This window comes from Macaca mulatta, chromosome X (assembly GCF_049350105.2).
Source record: "Macaca mulatta isolate MMU2019108-1 chromosome X, T2T-MMU8v2.0, whole genome shotgun sequence".
Classification (NCBI taxonomy): Eukaryota; Metazoa; Chordata; class Mammalia; order Primates; family Cercopithecidae; genus Macaca; species Macaca mulatta.
Window position 1 is genome coordinate 90,479,577 of NC_133426.1, and position 20,991 is coordinate 90,500,567.

Here is a 20,991-nt window from a genome sequence, read left to right on the forward strand (position 1 = left end):
TATGGATTTAAAAACAACATATGCAGAAATAACCACCAATCTCTGTCTACCTCCACATCACTTTATCATAGAAGTTCATTAATTGTGATTAAAAAGCTTAAAAGATTTTAAGAGAAAAGGTAGTTTGAGAAGTAGAAAGGAAGTAGGAAGGAAATTGTGCAAAAAAAAAAAAAAAAAAAAAGAAACAGTTTATTAGATACTCTGACCCTGGGACACACTGTTCCTTTCCCCAAAAATATCTTCCCTGATAAGAACTGAATTTAAAATTATTCTCACCTTGTTAGATTGCCTGAAGATACAGCAACTAGAAACTTGATTAATGCACAACTTCCTTAAAAATGCCAATTAACTATTAGCCACTGACAGAAAAATGTAAATTAATTTAATAGGATAGTTTTCCTTTCAACTTTTTAGCTGGAAATATCTGTTCTGAGAGAATGGATATCCTGATTTGGGGAAGAGGAAGAGTAAGGAACAAGGAGTAATGACCACAACCACACAGAATCTTTCTGGGGATAGGGTAAACTTCGTTGATGGAGTATTGCCGTGAGGTGCTCAGGGAGGATGGATAGCATGAAGGGGCTGGAAAGCCAGCAGAAAGAGAATGTACAGAATACCACAAATATGGTTTGCCTACTTTAAAGCCTAAGTTTTCTCGTGGGCCTTCGGGTCAATATAAATGGTTGTTTTCCTTCTTCATATATGAAAGACTTCTATCTAGAAAATACTAGTCAATCTGTATGCAAGTTTCTCTGGGCACTACTATTTTAACATGTTGTTCCAATGGGCAGACATTATAAATACCAAGCATCTGTTCTTAAGGTTGTGGGTTGCCTAAACATATGGAATCCCTTTGAGCCAAACACAGGTGCTATCAAAACTGCTTTATTGTGTTGAATTACCAATGACAATAAATTACAAAAAACAATGTTTAGACATTGCTGAGTCTAACAAAATAGGCTGAAGTTTGATCTTTGTGAAAGGACTTGAAACCATTTTTTCCCCCCACAAAAATCCCCATCACCAGCACTGCATTCTAATTTTCTTGAAAATTGTTTCCTGAGTTTATTCCTGGTAGTATGTGCTTAAGGACAACAGGTTGTTAGTCTATTTGAGCAAACCTGATGTTTTCTCTAAGAAAAACAAATTCAATATCCTCCCCCTTCAAGAACAATAAAACCCCAAACTGTGCTATCATTAAATACTACCAAAAACCATTAACTAGAAAAACACAACGCAAAATAATTATTCAAGAACCCATTAGAAACCACAGTATTCTAAAGTCTTATAGAAAAGATGTGTTTTTACTAGTTAAGCATTGATAGAAGGCCCATCAAAAAATGTTCAAATCTGCATTTTTGGCTATAGAATTCTAGCCAAACTGGACAGGATTAGGCATCCTTACCTGGGCTCCTTCTACAAAATTGCAGTATATTTTGAAGCTTTCCCATATAATAAGGTTTCCCCCTACTACTGTTGTTAAGCTAGCATATTTGAGTTTTTCAGTAGAAAACCCTCAAACAATTATCGGGTACATCCAGTAGCATATCTGTGTCTTTTATACACTGTCGATCCTCACTGGGTGATCAGAAATCATGCTGTTCATTGTTTAATTCTTATAGTGTTCCTTTTATGATAGGACTGTATGGCATGATCTTTCTGAGCAAGCTAATTTAAAATTAATTAAGACTGTCTACTTTTTAAAGCCATTGATTATAGAAAACTTGGAAGTTATTTTGTAATCATTTTTCATTTTCCAATTTCACTTCCCCTAATTTTATTACTTAAAATACATCGATGGAAATAGTAGCTCTGTCCTGAAAACTTCAACACCAAATTCACACCTCTGAGTTTGACGTATCAATTCTGATAGGAAGAAGGTATAACAGCACAAGATAATGACAGAAGGAAAATAAGTCAGAATATATACATACAAACTGTTACATGCAAGTACATATAGTAATAAAGCAAATGAGAAAAAAAAAGCCAAATGGAACATAAAAAGCCATAAGACATGATACCTACTTCTAAGTAATTATTTTTCATGTGGCATAAATTGTTCTTTAATCTCTTTCAATTATTTCCAAAAGATACCTCAAAATAAGAATACATACTTTAATATATCACACCCAGGAAAAAGATCTTTGTGCATGGGGTATAGATTATTTACATTACAAAGAGAATATGTATAGTTTCTTTTATTAAATACCAAAGTTACAAGTTTCCTAGTCTAAATTGTATAATTCAGCACTCAGTAATCAACTTTCTCTCTGAATGAAGCAAAGTAAAATACATAGCAAATAGTACACCTAACGCACACAAGTAGTTCACTTATATTCACTAAAGAAAACTGTGATATCCTCCAGTTTACATTCATGAATTCTTTCTGTCAGCAGTAGTAGTAGTAGTAGTAGTAGTAGTAGTAGTAGTTGCTGCTGCTGTTGTTGTAGTAATGGTATTTTCTTCAACAACGTGAAATTATTCTTTAGCATTTCATCATTTAGAGAAAAGAATACATACTACACAGTGGTTCTGAATTATACATTAAATAAGACCAATTTGGCCAGTTTTTTTTATAAATATGATTTTGAAATGTGCTCAAATTTTATGTAGACCATTATTATTATTCATATTTAAAATGTTAGTTTATCTTTATGAAGTAAAATGATTAAGTAGCATTGTCTAAAATTTACTGTAATACAATATACTATATCATGTGTGCTATATGCACAAGTCCACTACAGTAAGATGTCAACTGTATTATCACAGGATTCAAGGTAGAATAATATGCTACACTGTACTTCAAAGCACATCGAAGTCAGAAAAACAACAGTGTAGTTCATTTATAAAGGGGATAGATGATGATTAAATCCAATTGGTTAACTTGAAAGTCGGTTTATATAACACCAGGATAGTGTCAACACCACATACTTTATTTTCAAAGGCTTAACTATGACCTATTTATAAGATTACACCAACAGTATAAAGCCTTTGGAAAAAAAAAAAGCTTCACTTGTACTAAATTTCCATGTGATGTAAAATTTACAGAAGCCTTATAAAAACCTTTATTTCTAAATGAGGCCACTTATGGATAATATACAGATCTGCCTGCACACATTATCTGAGATGTAATTCTTCTATAAAAACTTTGGCACCAACTATATCAAGAATTCATATATTAGCACAAATGTATTTTGCTCTGGCACCAAACCACTATGTTTACATTTTAGTACAGTGAGTCAAATGAATGGAGTCCTTTGGTTTTACAGAATAACTAGCTTTTATAATATGTTTTTATTGTTTTTCTTTTTTTAAAAAAGTCTATCATTCAGGATCTGATGTTAAAAAATACTAACATTGCTTGTCATTATACTACTATATATATATATATATATATATACTGATTGTTGGTAATGACACCCCAAACCATAATTGTATGAAACAAGAAAAAAATATTAAAGTAACTTTATTTGAAAGGAATTTTAGAAGCTAGTGTGCAGAGAAGTTGTGAGGACCTGGTGGACACCAATTATATGCTTAAATAAACACTTGAACACTACTGCAAACACAGAGTATGAATATTGTGGACCTGTGCATGGTTTTTTAAATCTCACTTCCCCTAAAAATGGGGATTTAATATTACTTAATATTCAAGTAATTAAGCAGAAAACGATGCCTTTGATAAGATTAGGAAAAAAGCCACACATTTAATTTCATCTTCATCCAGTTTGGCCTAGGAACACCACAAATCTTACAGGCCAGTTGATGTTCGCTTTTTCATGCTCCGTCGCTGGGCTAAGCTTGAAGCAGCTACAGGCTCTAGGACTGGTTGAAAGGTCTTGTGAGTCAGGGCAGAGTATGTTGCAACCATTGCTCCCTAAAGTAATGAGAAAATGTCACAAACTAAGTACAAATTCTGGAGTTAAAAAAAAACCATTCACATGATATTATGAGACATACATCTAGAACAAAATGTCTTTTCCTAGGAAAATAATTGAATATATTAGATCTGTGCACTGATGAATCAATATTACTTGTATGTTTTTCATTTCAATAACTATGCATTTTACAAAAAATTGTTAAAACACTAATATTTAAAACCTTGGTTCAATGTATATAGATATAGGAATGGTTTCATGAACAGTTATAAATTAAGAACAGCAATCTTTTGTTTCAATATGAAACTTGCATTTAGCCCAATCCTAATTCCAGCATCTCTCAAAAGCAAGGCGGGTACAATCAAGAAATTTTTATTGTTTCATCTGAAAGGCAGTGGTAAAGTAAGCTAAGAAAAGCACATGGTTGTTAATATAAAAAAATCTATCTTTAAAAAATAAAGATATTTTAAGGAATTATTTAAGTATCATTAGCAAGTGGCACACAATGGGTTTATTATGTATCTGATATTTTGAAGGCACATAAAAGTATGTTTGTTTTACCTTAACAACATGTGACACATCATTTCTCTTTGGCTGATCATTTGGCAACTGGTCTCTGTGAGTTATCCATGGGTGCTTTAATATTTGTTCAGTAGTATACCGCTGACGTGGGTCCATATGAAGCATATGGGAAAGCAAATCCTAAATTAAAATTTAAAAAAGCGTGTGTGTATATACATATACACACACATATACATACATACATATAATTTTACATTTACTGAAAATGTGACAGCATCGATAGCCTTGCGATCTATTTATTTTACCTACATTTATGCAAAGTAAAATCTATACTCTACACAGTTAACTCTCAAGAGAATCTTGAGAGAGATTTTTCAATATATATTAAATCCCTATACAACACTTTTAAATCGGAAGATGCCAAATCTGTGGAATTAGATGTGTGATTAATGAGGGAGGAGGAAAACGTAAAATGGCAGAAGTTATCCTGGAATATGCTAAATGTTCAGCAGGAGACAGCAGCTACTGAACTTTGCTGTTAAGCTGGACCCCAAGGTGTAAGGGTATGTGTACACAGATAAAACACAGAAGGGAGGGCCCCATGTAGTTAATCCATTCAATAAATGGTGGCTTACTATATAACATATTAAGAAAGCAAACCATAAATCCAATGTTAGCAACTGGCTTCTATCATAGCAGTGCTCAGAGCATTGTAAGTTTTTCATCAGAGTAAGTGTGAGTTTGCTTATGTTATCTCTGTTGTAACAAAAAAAGTTGTAAATTTAATACAACCACACAGGAAGTTTTCAGTATATTAAGAGATGTAATACTTTTAAATAAACTGTCTCTCCAAAGTGTCTTTTAGAGAAATGAGAAGTAAACTCCTTAAGAAGCATTTTCGGAGAATCTGGCAAGATGGCCAAATAACAGCTCTGGTCTGCAGCTCCCAGCGAGACTAACACAGAAGGTGGGTGATTTTTCCATTTACAACTGAGGTACCCAGTTCATCTCATTGGGACTGGTTAGCCAGTGGGTCCAACCCACAGAGGGTGAGCAGAAGTAGGGTGGGAGCATTGCCCCACACGAGAAATGCAAGGAGCCAGGGGACCTCTCTCCCTTAGCCAAGCAAAGCCTTGAAGGACTGTGCTACCCAGCCCAGATACTACGCTTTTCCCACGGTTTTTGCAATCCACAAATCAGGAGATTTCCTGGTGTGCCTACACCACCAGGGCCCTGGGTTTCAAGGACAATACGGGGCAACTGTTTGGGCAAACACTGAGCTAGCTGCATTTTTTTTTTTTCATACCCCAGTAGTGCCTGGAATCCCAGCGAGACAGAACCATTCACTCCTCTGGAAATGGGGCCGAAGCCAGGGAGCCAAGTGGTCTCGCTCAGTGGGTCCCACTCCCACGGAGCCCAGCAAGCTAAGAACCACTGGCTTGACATTCTTACTGCCAGCACAGCAGTCTGAAGTCAAACTGGGACAACTGAATTTGGTGGGGGGAGAGGTGTCCACCATTACCGAGGCTTGAGTAGGCGGTTTTCCCCTGACAATACTAAGGGGGCCAGGAGGTTTGGACTGGGCAGAATTCACCACAGCGCAGCAAAGCGGCTGTGACCAGATTGCCTCTCTAAATTCCTCCTCTCTGGGCAGGGCATCTCTGAAAGGCAGCAGCCCCAGTCAGGGGCTTATAGATAAAACCCCCTTTTCCCTGGGACAGAGCACCTGGGGGAAGGGGCAACTGTGGGCGCAGCTTCAGCAGACTTAAACTTTCCTGCCCCCCGGCTCTGAAGAGAGCAGCTGATCCTGACAAGGAGGATTCTCCCAGCACAGCGCTCTAGCTCTGCTAAGGGACAGACTGCCTCCTAAAGTGGGTCCCTGACCCCTGTGCCTCCTGACTGGGAGAGACCTCCCAACAGGGGATCAACAGACACATCATACAGGAGAGCACCAGCTGGCATCAGGCTGGTGCCACTCTGGGACGAAGCTTCCAGAGGAAGGAGTAGGAAGCAATCTTTGCTGTTCTGCAGCCTCCACTGGTGATAACCAGGTGAACAGGGGCTGGAGTGGACCTCCAGAAAGCTGCAGCAGACTTGCAGAAGAGGGGCCAGACTGTTAGAAGAAAAACTAACAAACAGAAAGCAACAACATCAACATCAACAAAAAGAACCCCCACACAAAAACTCCATTCAAAAGTCATTAGCCTCAAACATCAAAGACAGAAAAATCCACAAAAATGAGGAAAAACCAGCACAGAAACGCTGAAAATTCCAAAAAACAGAATTCCTATTTTCCTCCAAATGACCGCAACTCCTCTCCAGCAAGGGCATAAAACTGGACAGAGAATGATACTGATGAATTGACAGAAGTAGGCTTCAGAAGGTGGGTGGTAATAAAGTCCTCTGAGCTAAAGGAGCATGTTCTAACCCAATCCCAGGAAGGTAAGAAACTTGATAAAAGGTTACAGGAACTGCTAACTAGAATAATCAGTCTAGAGAGGAACATAAATGACCTGAAGGAGCTGAAAAACAGCATGAGAACTTCGTGAAGCATTCACAAGTATGGATAGTTGAATGGATCTAGTTGAATTGATCAAGTGGAAGAAATGATATCAGAGATTGAAAATCAAATTAATGAAACAAAACGTGAAGATTAGAGAAAAAATAATTAAAAGGAACGAACAAAGCCTCCAACAAATATGAGACTATGTGAAAAGACCAAATCTACGATTGACTGATGTACCTGAAAGTAATGGTGGGGAGAATGGAACCAAGTTGGAAAACACAATTCAGGATATCATCAAGGAGAACTTCCCCAACCTAGCGAGACAGGCCAACATTCAAATTCAGGAAATACAGAGAACACCACTAAGATACTCCTTGAGAAGAGCAATCCCAGGACACATAATCATCAGCTACTTCAAGTTTGAAACAAAGGAAAAAATGTTAAGGGTAGCCCGAGAGAAAGGTCGGGTTAACCTACAAAGGGAAGCTCATCAGACTAACAGTAGATCTCTCTGCAGAAACCCTACAAGCCTGAAGACAGTGAGGGCCAATATTCAACATTCTTAAAGAAAAGAATTTTCAAACCAAAATTTCATATACAGTCAAACTAAGCTTCATAAGCAAAGGAGAAATAAAATCCTTTCCAGACAAGCAAATGCTATGAGATTTTGTCACCACCAGGTCTGCTTAAAAGAGTTCCTGAAGGAAGCATTAAATATGGAAAGGAAAAACTGGTACCAGCCACTGTAAAAACACACCAAAATATAAAGACCAATGACAATATGAGGAAACTGCAACAACTAATGTATAAAATAACCAGCTGGCATCATGATGACAGGATCAAATTCACACATAACAATATTAATCTTTAATGTAAATGGGCTAAATGCTTTCCATAAACAGAACCAATGACAAAAACCACGATTATCTCAATAGATGCAAAAAAGGCCTTTAATAAAATTCAACACCACTTCATGCTAAAAACTCTCAATAAACTAAGTATTGATGAAACATACCTAGAAATAGTAAGAGCTATTTATGACAAACGCATAGCCAATATCATATTGAATGGGAAAAAGCTGGAAGCATTCCCACTGAATACCGACACAAGACAAGGATGCCCTCTCTCATCATTCCTATTCAACATAGTATTGGAAGTTCTGGCCAGGGAAATCAGGCAAGAAAAAGAAATAAAGGTATTCAAATAGGAAGAGAGGAAGTCAAATTGTCTCTGTTCACAAATCACATAATTGTATATTTAGAAAACCCCATCGTCTCTGCCTAAAAACTCTTTAAGCTGATAAGCAACTTCAGCAAAGTCTCAGGATACAAAATCAATGTGCAAAACCCACAAACATTCCTATACACCAATAATAGACAAGCAGAGAGCCAAATCGTAAGTAAACTCCCATTCACAATTGCTATAAAGTGAATAAAGGAATACAACTTACAAGGGATATGAAGGACCTCTTCAAGGAGAACCACAAACCACTGCTCAAAGAAATTAGAGGACACAAACAAATGGAAAAACATTCCATGCTCATGGATAGGAAGAATCAATATCGTGAAAATGGCCATAGTGCCCAAAGTAATTTATACATTCAATGCTATCCTCATCAAGCTACCACTGACTTTCTTTGCAGAATTAGAAAATACTAATTTAAGTTTCATATGGAACCAAAAAAGAGACCCTATAGCCAAAACAATCCTAAGCAAAAAGAATAAATCTGGAGGCATCAGGCTACCTGATTTCAAACTATACTACAAGGCTACAGTAACCAAAACAGCATGGTGCTGGTACCAAAACAGATATATAGACCAATGGAACAGAACAGAGACCTCAGAAATAACACCAAACATCTACAACCATTTGATTTTTGACAAACCTGACAAAAATAAGCAATGGGAAAAGGAGTCCCTATTTAACAAATGGTGCTGGGAAAACTGGCTAGCCATATTTAGAAAACAGAAATTGGACCCCTTCCTTATACCTTATATAAAAATTAACTCAAGATGGATTAAAGACTTAAATATAAAACCTAAAACCATAAAAGCCCTACAAGAAAACCTGGGTTATACCATTAAGGACACAGGCATGGGCAAAGACTTTATGACTAAAACACCAAAAGTACTTGCAACAGAAGCCAAATTTGAAAAATGGGATGTAATTAAAGAGCTTTTGCACAGCAAAAGAAACTATCATCGGCATGAACAGGCAACCTACAGAAGGGGCTAAAATTTTTGCCATCTATCCATCTGACAAAGGTCTAATATCCACAATCTACAAGAAACTTAAACAAATTTAGAAGAAGAAAACCACCCCATCAAAAAGTGGGCAAAGGATATGAACAGACACTTCTCAAAAGAAGACATTTATGTGGCCAAAAACATATGAAAAAAAGCTCACCATCACTGGTCATTAGAGAAATGCAAATTGAAACCACAATGAGATACCATCTCATGCCAGTTAGAGTGGCAGTCATTAAAAAGTCAGGAAAGAACAGATGCTGGCGAGGATGTGGAGAAACAGGAATGCTTTTACACTGTTGGTGGGAGTGTAAATTAGTTCAACCATTGTGGAAGACAGTGTGGCAATTCCTCAAGGATCTAGAACCAGAAATACCATTTGACCAAGCAATCCCATTACTGGGTATATACCCAAAGATTATAAATCATTCTTGTATAAAGACACATGCACATGTATGTTTATTGCAGCACTATTTACAATAGTACAAACTTGGAACCAACCCAAATGCCCATCGATGACAGACTGGATAAAGAATAGATGGCATATATACAACATGGAATATTATGCAGCCATCATGTCCTTTGCAGGCACATGGATGAAGATGGAAACCATCATTCTCAGCAAGCTAACGCAGGAACAGAAAACCAAACAGTGGGTATTCTCACTCATAAGTGGGAGTTGAACAATGAGAACATATGGACACGGGGAGGGGAACATCACAAACTGCAGCCTATCAGGGGTTAGAGGCAAGGGGAGGGAGACGGGTGGGGGAGAGCATTAGGACAAATACCTAATGCTTGTGGGGCTTAAAGCCTAGATGATGGGTTGCTAGGTGCAACAAACCACCATGGCACATGTATACCTACATAACAAATCTGCACATTCTGCACATGTATCCCAGAACTTAAAGTAAAATTAAAAAAAAAAAAAAACTGTTCTAATATAGAAACAAAATCATTGTATGCAAATGTTTCATCAATCGCAGAAGCAGTGAAACTAAAGACTCTAAGTAGTACTATCAGATTCTGAAGAATAATGTAATTGGTTGAAACCATGTAAGGGACTAGGGCAACCAATCAAAAGCCATACTGGGGAAAAATGTGCAAAAATAAATGGACAATTAATACTAAAAAGAAGATAATCAAGATTTCAATGAAACAAACCTAAATGGTTATAGGAAAAATGATAAAATTTCAATAGTCCGAGGATTTCTTCTTCTGGGCAAGATGAAATGCCAAGGACTGGATGTACCTATCTGCCCAAAACAACCAATTAAAAAAAGAACATAAAATATAGAATATGTCAATAGTTTTCAGGTTATCAGATGTTAGGTAATAAAAGAAAGTGATTCCTAACAGTGGGAAACAATCCGGTTAGCATTGTGATTGCTTCTGCTTACCAACCTGAGAGAGTTTTCTAGCTGCTGTGCAGGTAAGGGAAACTCAGGTGAAGCCTGGTTGGTTTGAGCTGAGGAGATAGAACTGAGACTCAGGGGAGACCAAGGCAGACATAGTTAGCAGGACAGGGTATGAAAGGGATGAGAGGAGCAGAGAGAGAGAATTACAAGGCTCTATAAAAGGTCTCACTAAAGTATCTAGCAGATTACTACTAATAAAGACATGTGAGGAAACAACCCAAGACCTTGGAAAGAACTATCTGAAAGGATTGGATGAAAATCAGGACTCACAGAGGTGGGGTGTATTGCCTGTTTCCACTCGCCAAAATGGAAAACATCATAATTCATGAAGTATATTACAGAGTATTTCGAAGCATTTTGCCTAAATAGTGAGTAGCCCTAAACACTAGTCTGGCCCTGCCTAAAAAAATTTAAAAGGAGGACTCAAAAGTATGAAACTGTTTCCAATAACTTAACTGCTGCCCAGAATAAAGTTCAAGCATACTCACAGGAAAATGAAGAGCAACCTAAACCAAAAATTAGAAGAAAATAAATAATAAACATCACAGAAGAAATAAACAAAATAGAGAAAAAAACAAATGATAAATGAAAAAGAGTTGGTTTTATGAAAAGATAAACACAATTGACCAACCTTTAATGGGACTAAGAAAAAAGAGAGATGATTGAAATAAATAAAATCCAATGGAAAAGAAGACATTACAATGATATCACAGAAATAGAATTATGAGACTATTACAAACAACTATATGCCAACAAATTGGAACACCTAGAAGAAATTGATACATTTCTGGATAAATAAAATCTATCAAAATCGAATCGATAAAATAGAAAATATGAACAGACCAATAACAAGTAGCAGGATTAAATCAGTTACAAAAAGTCTCCCATCAATGCAAATTCCGTTATCTGATGCCTTCACTGATGAATACTTAAGAACAAATACCAATCCTTTTCAAACGATTCTAAAGAATTAAAGAGGAGAGAATCCTTCCAAACTCATTGTATGAAGCCAGATTAACCCTACTGTTCTAACCAGACAGAAAGAACATAACAACAACAAAAACTATAGGCCGATAGCCTTTAAGAACATAGATGCAAAAATCCCCAACAAAATACCAGCAAACTAAGTTTAACAGCACATTAAAAACATCATTCAACATTATCACGAATAATTTATCTCAGGAATAAAAGGATGGCTCAACATATGCAAATGAATACACATAATACATCACATCAACAGAATCAAGGACAAACTCCATAGGATAAATTTAAAATGCAGAAAAAGCATTTGATAAAATTCAACATCCATTCATAATAAAAAAAAATTAAACAAATTAGGTATAGAAGAAACATACCTCAACATAATAAAGGTCACATATGACAAACCCACAAGTAACATCATACTGAATCGGGGGAGGTTGAAAGCTTTTCCTGTATGATCTGGAATAAGACAAATATGCCCACTTTTACCACTTTTATTCAGCATAGTACTGGAAGTCCTAGCCAGAATAATTGGGCAAAAGAAGTAAGGGGCATGCAAATTGGAAAGAAGGAAGTAATACTGTTACTGTTTACAGATGACATTATCTTATTTATAGAAAACCCTAAAGATGCGACCAAAAATTGTTAGAATAAACAAAGTGCAGTAAAGTTGCAGGATACAAAAGCAACATACATAAATCACTAGCATTTCTATATGACAATAGTGAACTGTCTGAAAAAGAAATCGAGAGAGCAATTCCATTTAGGAGCTGCAAAAAAATAAAGTAGACAGGAATAAATTTAACTAAGGATGTGAATGATCTCTACAATGAAAACTATAAAACACTGATGGAAGAAACAGAAGAGGATACAAATAAATGGAAAAATATTCCATTTTCATGGATAGCAATAATTAATATTGTTGATATATCTATACTACCCAAATCAATCTATAGATTCAGTGCAATCTCTATCAAGGTATCAATGGAATTCTTCACAGACACAGAAAACAATTACAAAATTCGTATGGAAGCACAAAAGACTCCAAATAGCCAAAGCCATTTTGAGCAAAAAGAACAAAGCTGGAGGCATAACACTGACTTCAAAGTATTCTATAAAGCTACAGTAACGAAAACAGGATGGTGTTGGCATAAAAATAAACATATAGACCAATGGAACAGAACAAACAACACAGAAATGTATTGATGCTCTTACAACCAACTGATTTTCAATAAAGGCACCAGGAACACACAATGGATAAAGGACAGTCTCTTCAATAGACAGTGCCAAGAAAACTGGACATCTATATGTGGAAGAATAAAACTAGACCACCATCTTTTACCATATATAAAAATCAACACAAAATGCATTGAACACTTAAATGTAAGACCTGAAACTATAAAACTACTAGAAGAAAACATGGGGGAAATGCTTTATGACATTGGTCTGGATAAGAATTTTTGGGTAAGAATTCAAAAATACAGGCAAGAAAAGCAAAAACAGACAAATGGGATTACCTCAAACGAAAAAGTTACTGCCCAACAAAGGAAATAATCAACAGAGGAAAGAAACAATCTATAGAATAGTAGAAAATATTTGCAAAGTATATATCTGAAAAGGGATTAATATCCAGAATATATGAAACATTCAAACAACTTAATAGCAAAAAAAATACATAATTTGATTAAAAAATGGTCAAAAAATCTAAATAGACATTTTTCAAAAGAATAAATACAAATATCCAATAGGTATATGGAAAAATGCTCAATATCACTAATTATCACAGAAATACAAATCAAAACCATAATGGGATATTATCTCACCCCAATTAGAATGGCTAGTACAAAAATGACAAATGCTGCCATGGATGTGAAGAACTGGGAAATGTGCTATACTATTGGTGGGAACATAAACTAGTACAGCCACTATGGAAAACTGTATGGAGTTCCCTCAAAAAATTAAAAACAGTACTAACATATGATCCAGCAGTCCCACTACTGGCTGTTTACCCAAGCGAAATGAGAACAGTATATTGAAAAGATATCTGCACTCCTATATTTACTGCAGCACGATTCACCAATAGACAAGATATAAAAGCAACCTATGTGTTCACCAACAGATAGTGGATTATAAAATGTGGTACATACAAACAATGAAATACTATTGGCCAAAAGAAATGCTGTCATTTGTGGCACTATAGATAAACCTGGAAGACATTATGTTAAATAAAATAAGCCAGGTACAGAAATACAAATACCACATGATCCACTCATTTGTGGAATTTACAAAAGCTGATCTCATAGAGGTACAGAGTAGAACAGTGGTTACTAGGGATTGAGGAGGTTAGGGCTGAGGGAGGGATGGGGAGAGATTACTGAATGGGTACAAAATTACAGACAGGAGAAGTTCTGGTGTTCTATTGCAGAGTAGAGTAAATATAATTAACAATACTGTATTATATATTTCAAAACAGCTAAAAAAGAGGATTTTTGAATGTTCTCATCACAAAGAAATGCTAAATGTTTAAGGTGATGGATAAGTTAATTACCCTGATTTGATCATCATTTAATGTACACATGTATTGAAACATCACACTATACCTCATAAATATGTACAATTTTTATGTGTTAATTAAAAATAAATCTTAAGAAAAACACATTTGACATTAAGAAAATAGAGCTGGGCGTGGTGGCTCACGCCTGTAATCCCAGCACTTTGGGAGGCCGAGGCGGGCGGATCACAAGGTCAGGAGATCTAGACCACCCTGGCTAACATGGTGAAACCCCATCTCTACTAAAAATACAAAAAATTAGCCAGGCATGGTGGCAGGCGCCTGTAGTCCCAGCTACTTGGGAGGCTGAGGCAGGAGAATGGCGTGAACCGGGGAGGCAGAGCTTGCAGTGAGCCGAGATCCAGCCATTGCACTCCAGCCTGGGCGACAGAGCGAGACTCCGTCTCAAAAATAAAAAAAAATAAAATAAAATAAAAAATAAAGAAAGAAAATAGAATACTTATAGGAATATAAAAGTATCTAGCACCCAAGGTAAAATTCTCCACATTTGGTGTCTTCTCAAAAATTAGTGGGCAGGCAAAAAGCACAAAAATGAGGAGAAAGAAAACAATCAATCAAAACTGACCCAGAACTGACACAGATGCCAGAATTAGCAGACAAGGATATTCAATAGTTACTACAACTGTATTCCTGATGTTCAAAAATTAAGTAGAGATAGAGAAGATAAAAAAAAAAAAAAAAAAAAAAGACTGAAAGCCGGGCATGGTGGCTCACGCCTGTAATCACAGCACTTTGGGAGGCCAAGGCTGGCAGATCATGAGGTCAGGAGTTCGAGACCAGCCTGGCCAACATGGTGAAACCCCATCTCTACTAAGTAAATATACACAAATTAGCTGGGCATGGTGGTATACCCCTGAATCCTAGCTGCTCAGGAAGTTGAGGCAGGAGAATTGCTTGAACCCGGGAGGCAGAGGCTGCAGTGAGCCAAGACTGTGCCACTGCACCCCAGTCTGGGAGACAGAGCAAGACTCCATCTCAGAAAAAAAAAAAAAAAAGAGAGAGAGACTCAAACTTCTAGAGATAAAAACTAAAATGTGAGATAATAAATAATGAAACTAAATCAAATAGACACAACAGACACTTTCCAAAAAGAAACAAGAGTATAAAACAACAAAAGAGCTATTTGAGTGAGCTGTGAGACAACTTCACATGGTCTAATATATACATGCAGTTGAAGTCCCAGAAGAAAATTGGGATTAGAAAATAATATTTAAATAAATAATTGCCCCCAAATGTCCAAATTTGATGAAAACCATAAATTCACAGATACAATAAAGTCAATAAAATCCAAGTACAAGAAAAATCAAGAACACTACATCAAGGCACATCAAAACCAAATCACTCAAAACCCAAGACACACAGAAAACATTAAAAGTAGCTAGAGAAAAAAAGGACATGTTAGATGTGAAACAAAGATAAGGATAACAACAGATTTCCTGTCAGAAAAAAATAAATTTGAATGGGAAGACTATGGAGCAATATATTTAACATACTGAAAAAAAAGTAAACCAAGAATTTTATATTGTATGAACATATCTTTCAAAAATAATGGCAAATATTACAAGGTATAAAGAAGGTCATTTCATAACATAGATGGGATAAGTAATCAAGAGAAGAAAATTATAAACGTTTATTCATGTAAAAACAAAGCTTCAAAACACATGAAGCAAAAACCATTATAACTGCAAAGAGAAATACACAAATCCATAATGATAGCTGAAATGAGAAAGTAGACATCAGTATAGATTACAGTGGTTAACAGCAGATATTAACCAGTTAGTAAGAAAATATTATAAGAAAAACTTCATGCCAATGTGTTTGACAATGGACAAATCCTTTGAAATAAAAAAAATGCCAGTGCTCACTCAAGAAGAAACAACCTAAATAGCCTTATACGTTTTTAAGAAATTGAATTTATAGTTAAATATTTCCAACAAAGAGAACTGTAGGTCCAGACGGCTTTACTGATTAATTCCAATAAACATTTAAAAATAAGAAATTCTAATTCTAAATAATTTTTTCAGAAATTTGAAGAGGAGGCAATGTTTCTCAACTCATTTAAGGCCAGTATTACACTGAAATCAAAATCAGACAAAGATACTTATAATAGTACATTCATATCCCTCATGAACACAGATGCAAAAATTGTCAAGAAAATTTTAGCAAATCAAATTTAGCTATATACAGTCTATTACAATCAAGTGGTACTCATCCTGGGAATAGAAGGTTGGCTTAGCATTTGAAAATAAAGGTAATTCAAATGTATATCAATGTAACAACAACAATAGAGAAAATTATGTGATTATCACAGCAGACATAGGAAAAGCCTTTGACAAAATCCAACATTCATCTCCAATACAAATTTTCATCAAACCAGAAACAAAATGGAACTGCCTCTATGTAATTAGAAGCATCCATGGAAAACCTACAGCTAACATCATCCTTAATGGTGAAAAATAAATGCTTATACTCAAGATCAGGAACAAAACAAGAATATCCATTCCTTCCACTTCTACAACACTATACTGGAAGTTCTAGTCATTGAAAATTAAGAAAAAAGACATCCATATTAGAAATCAAGCACTAAAACTTCCTTATGAAAATATTACCATCTATGTAGAAAAACTGATGAAATCTAGAAAAAAGCTACTAGAATTCATAAGTGAGTTTAGCAAGCTTATAACATATAAGATCAATATAATAAAAATATTTATGCATGCTAGCAACAATAAATAGAAAATAAAATTTTAATGCCATTAATATGATTAAAAACAAAATATTTGGGGAAAATATATGATAAAAGATGTTTAAGACCTGTATATTTAAACATATAAAACATTGTTGAGAGAAAGTAAAGACCTAATTGGAAAGAGATACTGTGTTTATAGATAAGAAATGTCAATGCTGTTAAAATGTCAATTCTTCCCAAATTGATCTATAGCTCCATCATCATCTCATTCAAAATACTAGAGGACTTTTTTTCTGATAGAAATTGAGAAGCTGATTATAAAATTCATATGGCAAAGGACCCCAAATAGCAAAACAACAACAAAAAAACCTCAAAAAACTCTGAATAAGAAAAAAGCTGAAACACTCATGGTACCTGATTTCAAAATTTAATTATAAAGCAACAGTAATTAAGATAGTATGGTAAAAGTGTAAAGATAGACAAGTAGATCAGTGAAACAGAATAAAAGTGTAGAAAGAGAACCATGGATATTTGAACAACTGATATAAATACAAATGCAATTTGGTGAAGAAAGGATATTATTTTCAAAAAGTGGTACTGGAACAACTGCATATTCACATGTAAAAATGAACTTTGACCATATGTTGTACCATATACATATGTTAAATCAAAAAAGAACATTGACCTAAAGATAAAACCTAAAATGATACAACAAAAAGAAAACACAGGGGAAAATACACATGCTCTAATTTATTAAGGGGTTACGGCCTTGAAAAATACAGACTATTGATTGTTAATCCTCATAATCACATAGCTGACTGGGAGCTGTGGCTGGCTGCAACTACCTAGCATTGCCAAAGAGTATTTTTACTGCACATTGCTAGCCCAGGAAAAGATAACAATTCAAAGTCCAAAGTAAAGTTTCTATTGAATGCATATTGGTTTCGCTCTATCATAAGTCAAAAAATCATCAAACGATCCTAAGTTGGGAAACTTCTGTATTTGAAATCTTTGGTAAAGCAAAAGTTTATTAGCTCTAATATCAAAAACATGATATACGAAAGAAAAAGAATAATCTCTATCACATTAGAAAGGACTGTTCTTTGAAAGACAAGAGAATTAAGAGACAATCCATAAAAAGAAAATAATTGCAAAGCATAGATCTGACAGAGAACTTGCATTTAAAATATTTTAGGAACACTCAAAAACCCAGTGAAAAAGAGAAAGGTAAAAGATAAATGGATGGCAAATAAACACATGAAAAATGCTGAACATCTAGGGAAATGAGAATTAAAACTACTTTCAAATAGTATTACACACCTTTCAAAATAGCTAATTTTTTTTAAAGGACCATATCCAGTGTTGCTGAAGATGTGGAAGACTAAAATTTTCATATGCTAATAGTGAAAATGTAAAATAGTTCAGGTAATTTGTAAAACAATTGAGTGGTTTCTTAAAATGTTAAACACATGACTCAATCATTCTGCTCCTAGGTATTTATACAAAAAAATAAAAAGATATACACACATAAAACCACTGGCACATATTCATAGCAGCTTTATTGGTAACAACACAAAACAAATGTCCATCAACAGGTAAATAGATGAACAATGATGTATCCATAAAAAGAAATACTATTCAGCAATCAAAAATAATTAACCGTTGCTGTACTTCAACATAGATAAATCTCAAAATAATTATCATATATAAAAGAGATCAAAAGACTGCAGACTTATGATTTAATTTATAAACATTTCAAAAAATATATAAACCTGTAGTGGCAGACAGCACAACTATGTGCCAGAGAATGAGGGGCGTGGAAGATTATAAATGGAAGATATAGGGCAGGAGGAAGGGAATTACAAAACAGCATGAGGAAATGTTTATGGTAATAGATATGTTCATTATCTTGATTTTCATGGTGGTTTCATGGGTGTGTATATATGTCCTAACATTATATACTCTACATGCATTTCATTTGGTATCAATTCTACCCCACTATAGTTGCTTAAAAACAAAACAAAACAAAAAAACTCAACAGTCTAGCATATAAGAATAAGTTCTTGAGGGCTGGTAAGATGGCCGAATGGGAACAGCTCAAGTCTGCAGCTCCCAGCTAGATCAATACAAAAGGTAGGTGATTTCTGCATTTCCAACTGAGGTACCCGTAGTTGATCTCATTGGGACTGATTAGACAGTGGGTGCAGCCCACAGAGGGCGAGCTGAAGCAGGATGGGGCATCACCTCACTCAAGAAGGGCAAGGGGTCAGGGAACTCCCTCCCCTATCCAAGGGAAGCCATGAGGGACTGAGCCAGGAGAAACGAAACATTCCCGCCCAGATACTACAGTTTTCTCACCGTCTTTGCAACCTATAGACCAGGAGATTCCCTTGGGTGCCTAAACCACCAGGGCCCTATGTTTCAAGCATAAAACTGGGCAGTCGTTTTTTGGCTGACACTGAGCTAGTTGCAGTTTTTTTTTTTTTTCCTTTTTCATACCTCAGTGGTGCCTGGAACGCCACCGATACAGAACTATTCACTCCTCCGGAAAGGGGGCTGAAGCCAGGGAGCCAAGTGGTCTAGCTCAGCAGATGCCAACCCCCACAGAACCCAGCAAGCTAAGATCCATTGGCTTGAAATTCTCTCTGCCAGCACAGCAGTCTGAAGTTAAACTGGGACACTTGGTGGAGGGAGGGGCATCCACCATTATTGAGGCTTGAGTAGGCAGTTTTCCCCTGACAGTGTAAACAAAGCCACCAGGAAGTTCAAACCGGGCAGAGCCCACTGCAGCTTGGCAAAGCAGCTGTAGCCAGACTGCCTCTCTAGATTCCTCCTCTCTAAGCAGAGCATCTCTGAAAGAAAGGCAGCAGCCCCAGTCAGGGGCTTATATATAAAACTCACATCTCCCTGGGACATAGCACCTAGGGGAAGGGGCAGCTGTGGGTGCAGCTTCAGCAGACTTAAACGTTCCTACCTGCCTGCTCCGAAGAGAGCAGCAGATCTCCTAGCACAGTGCTCGAGCTCTACTAAGGGACAGATTGCCTCCTCAAGTAGGTCCCTGGCCCTCATGCCTCCAGAGTGGGAGACACCTCTCAGCAGGGGTCGACAAACACCTCATATAAGAGAGCTCTGGCTGGCATTTGGCAAGTGCCCCTAACACCTCATACAGGAGAGCTCTGGCGTCTGGCAGATGCCCCTCTGGGAGGAAGCTTCCAGAGGAAGGAACAAGCAGCAATATTTGCTATTCTGCAGCCTCCACTGGTGATACCCAGGCAAACAAGGTATGGAGTGGACCTCCAGCAAACTCCAGCAGACCTGCAGCAGAGGGGCCTGACTGTCAGAAGGAAAACTAATAAACAGAAAGGAATAGCATCAACATCAACAAATAGGACGTCCAGACAAAAACCCCATCCAAAGGTCACCGACATCAAAGGTCAAAGGTAGATAAATCCATGAAGCTGAGGAAAAACCAGTGCAAAAAGGCTGAAAATTCCAAAAACCAGAATGCCTTTTCTCCTCCAAAAGATCACAACTACTCGCCAGCAAGGGAGTAAAACTGGATGGAGAATGAGCCTGACAAATAGATAGAAGTAGGCTTCAGGAGGTGGGTAATAACAAACTCCTCTGAGCTAAAGGATCATGTTCCAACTCAATGCAAGGAACCTAAGAACCTTGAAAAATGTTAGAGGAACTGCTAACTAGAATAACTAGTTTAGAGAAGAACATAAGTGACCTGAAGGAGCTGAAAAACACAGTGTGAGAACTTTGTGAAGCGTACACAAATATCAATAGCCGAACTGATCAAGTGGAAGAAAGGATATCAGAGATGGAAGATCAACTTAATGAAATAAAGTGTGAAGACAAGTTTGGAGAAAAAAGAATGAAAAGTAACCAACAAAGCCTCCAAGAAATATGGGACTATGTGAAAAGACCAAACCTACGTTTGATTGGTATACCTGAAAGAGATGAAGAGAATGGAACCAAGATGGAAAACACTCTTCAGGATATTATCCAGGAGAAATTCCCCAACCTAGCAAGAAAGACCAACACTCAAGTTCAGGAAATACAGAGAACACCAAAAAGATACTCCTTGAGAAGAGCAACCCCAAGACACATAATCGTCAGATTCACCAAGGTTGAAATGAAAGAAAAAATGTTAAGGGCAGCCACAGAGAAAGG

The 20,991-nt window shown here is 36.3% G+C and overlaps 1 protein-coding gene across 7 annotated transcripts in view; it reads right to left on the minus strand.

Moving 5' to 3' along the window:
* Positions 1-869: 869 nt before the first annotated feature.
* Positions 870-20,991, minus strand: part of RPS6KA6 (ribosomal protein S6 kinase A6) — a 130,463-nt gene continuing 110,341 nt past the window's right edge. For 5 of the 7 annotated variants that reach the window (XM_077988374.1, XM_015127735.3, XM_077988371.1 and 2 more), the window contains 2 exons: positions 4,440-4,580; positions 870-3,877 (listed from right to left, as the gene is read on the minus strand). In XM_077988374.1, coding sequence (XP_077844500.1) covers positions 3,752-3,877; positions 4,440-4,580 — 267 coding nt within the window. In that variant the 3' untranslated portion in view covers positions 870-3,751. The remainder of the gene's footprint in view (positions 3,878-4,439; positions 4,581-20,991) is intronic. The other 2 variants (XM_077988372.1, XM_077988370.1) reach the window with 1 other exon arrangement.